Below are 2,202 nucleotides of genomic sequence, written 5' to 3'. Positions count from 1 at the left end.
CAGTGCGATGTCAAGCAATTCAGCCCTGTTGTATTAAATTCTGAGAGTATGCTACATATGGAGGATTTTCAATTTCTCATGGAGCAATTCATATATTATATGGTGCAGTTTGATAACATTATTTCAGTATTATTTATTGGTGCAAAATTTCACTTCTAACGAGAAAATTTTATGTTTTACCGGTACATTTTTATAAAGTATGGAACGTTTTCAATTATTTATGGGTATTATTGCACATTTTCATGTAACATATGTTCTTTCTTTATGGAGCGCTTTTTGTTTTTCTATGGAGTGTTTCTATTTGTTTATGGGTGCAATTAATAGGCTGCCATTAAGTTTTGCGCCAGGGAAACCCACGAAAGTGAACAGTCAAGCATTCGAGGTCAAAGGTCTTCATGAATGTTTCTGGTTACGAGAAGACCCTGATTAAATAATCAAACTTTCGTCAGTTGTACAAGACTTTTTCAGTGGATCGGACGCAATTCTATTATCAGCGTTTCGCCGTTTCGTTTTAGTTGAGTTTTAATTAGTGCAGGATCGGGCACGATGAGATCGGTACTGCCCATTTCATATTTGATAGGTTCGATTTGGACCGTTGCCGTATTGCTTGGTGAAGTGCAAGGCCGTGAGTTGCTGAATAATCACTAAAATAATAACGGCTAATCACGATATCTTTGTCGATATGTTCTATGACCAATGGTTTTGTGTCCTTCATTCTAGGAGCTAATTTTAACTTACTACCCAAGAATTGCGGGATGTCCGTAACTGATAGAGTATCGCATGGAAACGCGACTTTTGTGTATGAGCATCCCTGGGTGGCGGTTATACGGTACACCGAAAAAGAAAAAATCCTTGATCGTTGCGCTGGATCTTTGATCAACGAGCGATACGTCCTAACAGCAGCGCATTGCATCAGAAATTTGAAACTGTAAGTGATTTGTCATGAACCCATATGATCACCTTTTTTAAATAAGAATCAAAATTCAGATTCTGTTTGCATATTGGAAACGGAGGAATCCGAAGTAGTTGCGTACCATGGAAAAGATTCATCCTTTTTGCATATAGAGTTTAAATGATCAACTTTGATAGTAAAACCAACAACGTATAACTGTTTAAAAGCTTTCATTTGGGCACTTGATTTTTAAGCTTCACCCCCTCTACCCCACCTACAACATACATGACAGAGAAAGCTCTCCAATTTCACAGGCATAGCGTTATTCTTGGAGAGCATACCAAAAGTCAGGAACGAGACTGCAGTGAATTTTACGATACAACAGGAAGCCTTACGGAGATATATTGTGCTGATGCTGTTGAAGAATTTGGCATTGAATCGTTTGAATACCATGCTGAATTCAATCGCCCCAGGTTCAGAAACGACATAGGACTGCTACGCTTAAACCGCAGTGTAATTATGAATGGTAAATTGTCAGGAAAAGGCCTGCCAAATATTTCTTATTTCCCGTAACATCTTCCAGATCATATCCAACCTATTTGCTTGCCTGTAACGGCTAAGCTCAGAAGGTTGACCTCCAGTAACTTCATCGCGGTCGGCTGGGGAAGGACGAAAAATGACGCCGCCTTGGATGTACTGACGGGAGTTATTCAGCTCCGAGTAGATAATGAAGCTTGTCAGGAGATATACGACCGAAGTTGGGTGAACGTTCAGCTGGGCAGCAAGCAGATGTGTGCTGGTAGTGAAAATGGGGTCAATCCGTGCAAAGGATTTGGCGGTGGACCGCTGGGCTTCTTTGCCCATCATGACGGAACTCGATTTGTGCAAGTCGGCATTGTCTCCTTCGGGTTAGACCGATGTGAAAGCAACGTGCCTGGGGTATACACCCTCGTTTCGGAGTACATGGATTGGATATTGGCCAAGATACAGCCCCTCAGTTAACAATTTCACAAACTTCGCTGAAGTACTTTTTCGAAAAATAAAGAATGTTAACTGTTTCTATTGATTTTTTTGATAAGGTACACCGGGGCAAGTTGAAACTGAAGCAATGAGTTCATTGCACTGTTCACAGCAAATCGAGCAGCACAGTATGAAAGTGCGACGACAAGTGTTGCAAGAATATTAGAGATTTCTTCGGGAATTGCAGCGAGGGATTTATTTTTATATTCTTCCATGACATTTTTCAGTAATTGTTTTAAAAATTTCTTCCCAATTTCTGAAATTTCTTCAGTGATTTCTGAAGAAATTTT

The 2,202-nt window shown here is 40.0% G+C and overlaps 1 protein-coding gene across 1 annotated transcript; it reads left to right on the top strand.

The window, feature by feature from the left end:
• Nucleotides 1-435: 435 nt before the first annotated feature.
• Nucleotides 436-1,952, top strand: LOC115264319 (serine protease grass-like). The gene is made up of 4 exons (XM_062847250.1): nt 436-625; nt 721-928; nt 1,207-1,418; nt 1,476-1,952. The coding sequence occupies exons 1-4, from the start codon at nt 547-549 to the stop codon at nt 1,892-1,894; spliced, it is 918 nt and encodes a 305-aa protein (XP_062703234.1). The 5' UTR covers nt 436-546; the 3' UTR covers nt 1,895-1,952.
• The last annotated feature ends 250 nt before the right edge of the window (nt 1,953-2,202 follow it).

The sequence above is a fragment of the Aedes albopictus genome, chromosome 1, assembly GCF_035046485.1.
Source record: "Aedes albopictus strain Foshan chromosome 1, AalbF5, whole genome shotgun sequence".
Taxonomy (NCBI): Eukaryota; Metazoa; Arthropoda; class Insecta; order Diptera; family Culicidae; genus Aedes; species Aedes albopictus.
The sequence above is the reverse complement of the archived record's forward strand: the minus strand, read 5'-3'. Positions and strand labels throughout refer to the sequence as shown.

Bases quoted from the DNA above. Each gene is read 5' to 3' on its own strand.
- LOC115264319 (XM_062847250.1), top strand. From the start codon at position 547: ATGAGATCGGTACTGCCCATTTCATATTTGATAGGTTCGATTTGGACC. The intron at 929-1,206 runs GTAAGTGATTTG...CCAATTTCACAG, and splicing joins TGCATCAGAAATTTGAAACT to GCATAGCGTTATTCTTGGAG. The intron at 1,419-1,475 runs GTAAATTGTCAG...AACATCTTCCAG, and splicing joins CCGCAGTGTAATTATGAATG to ATCATATCCAACCTATTTGC.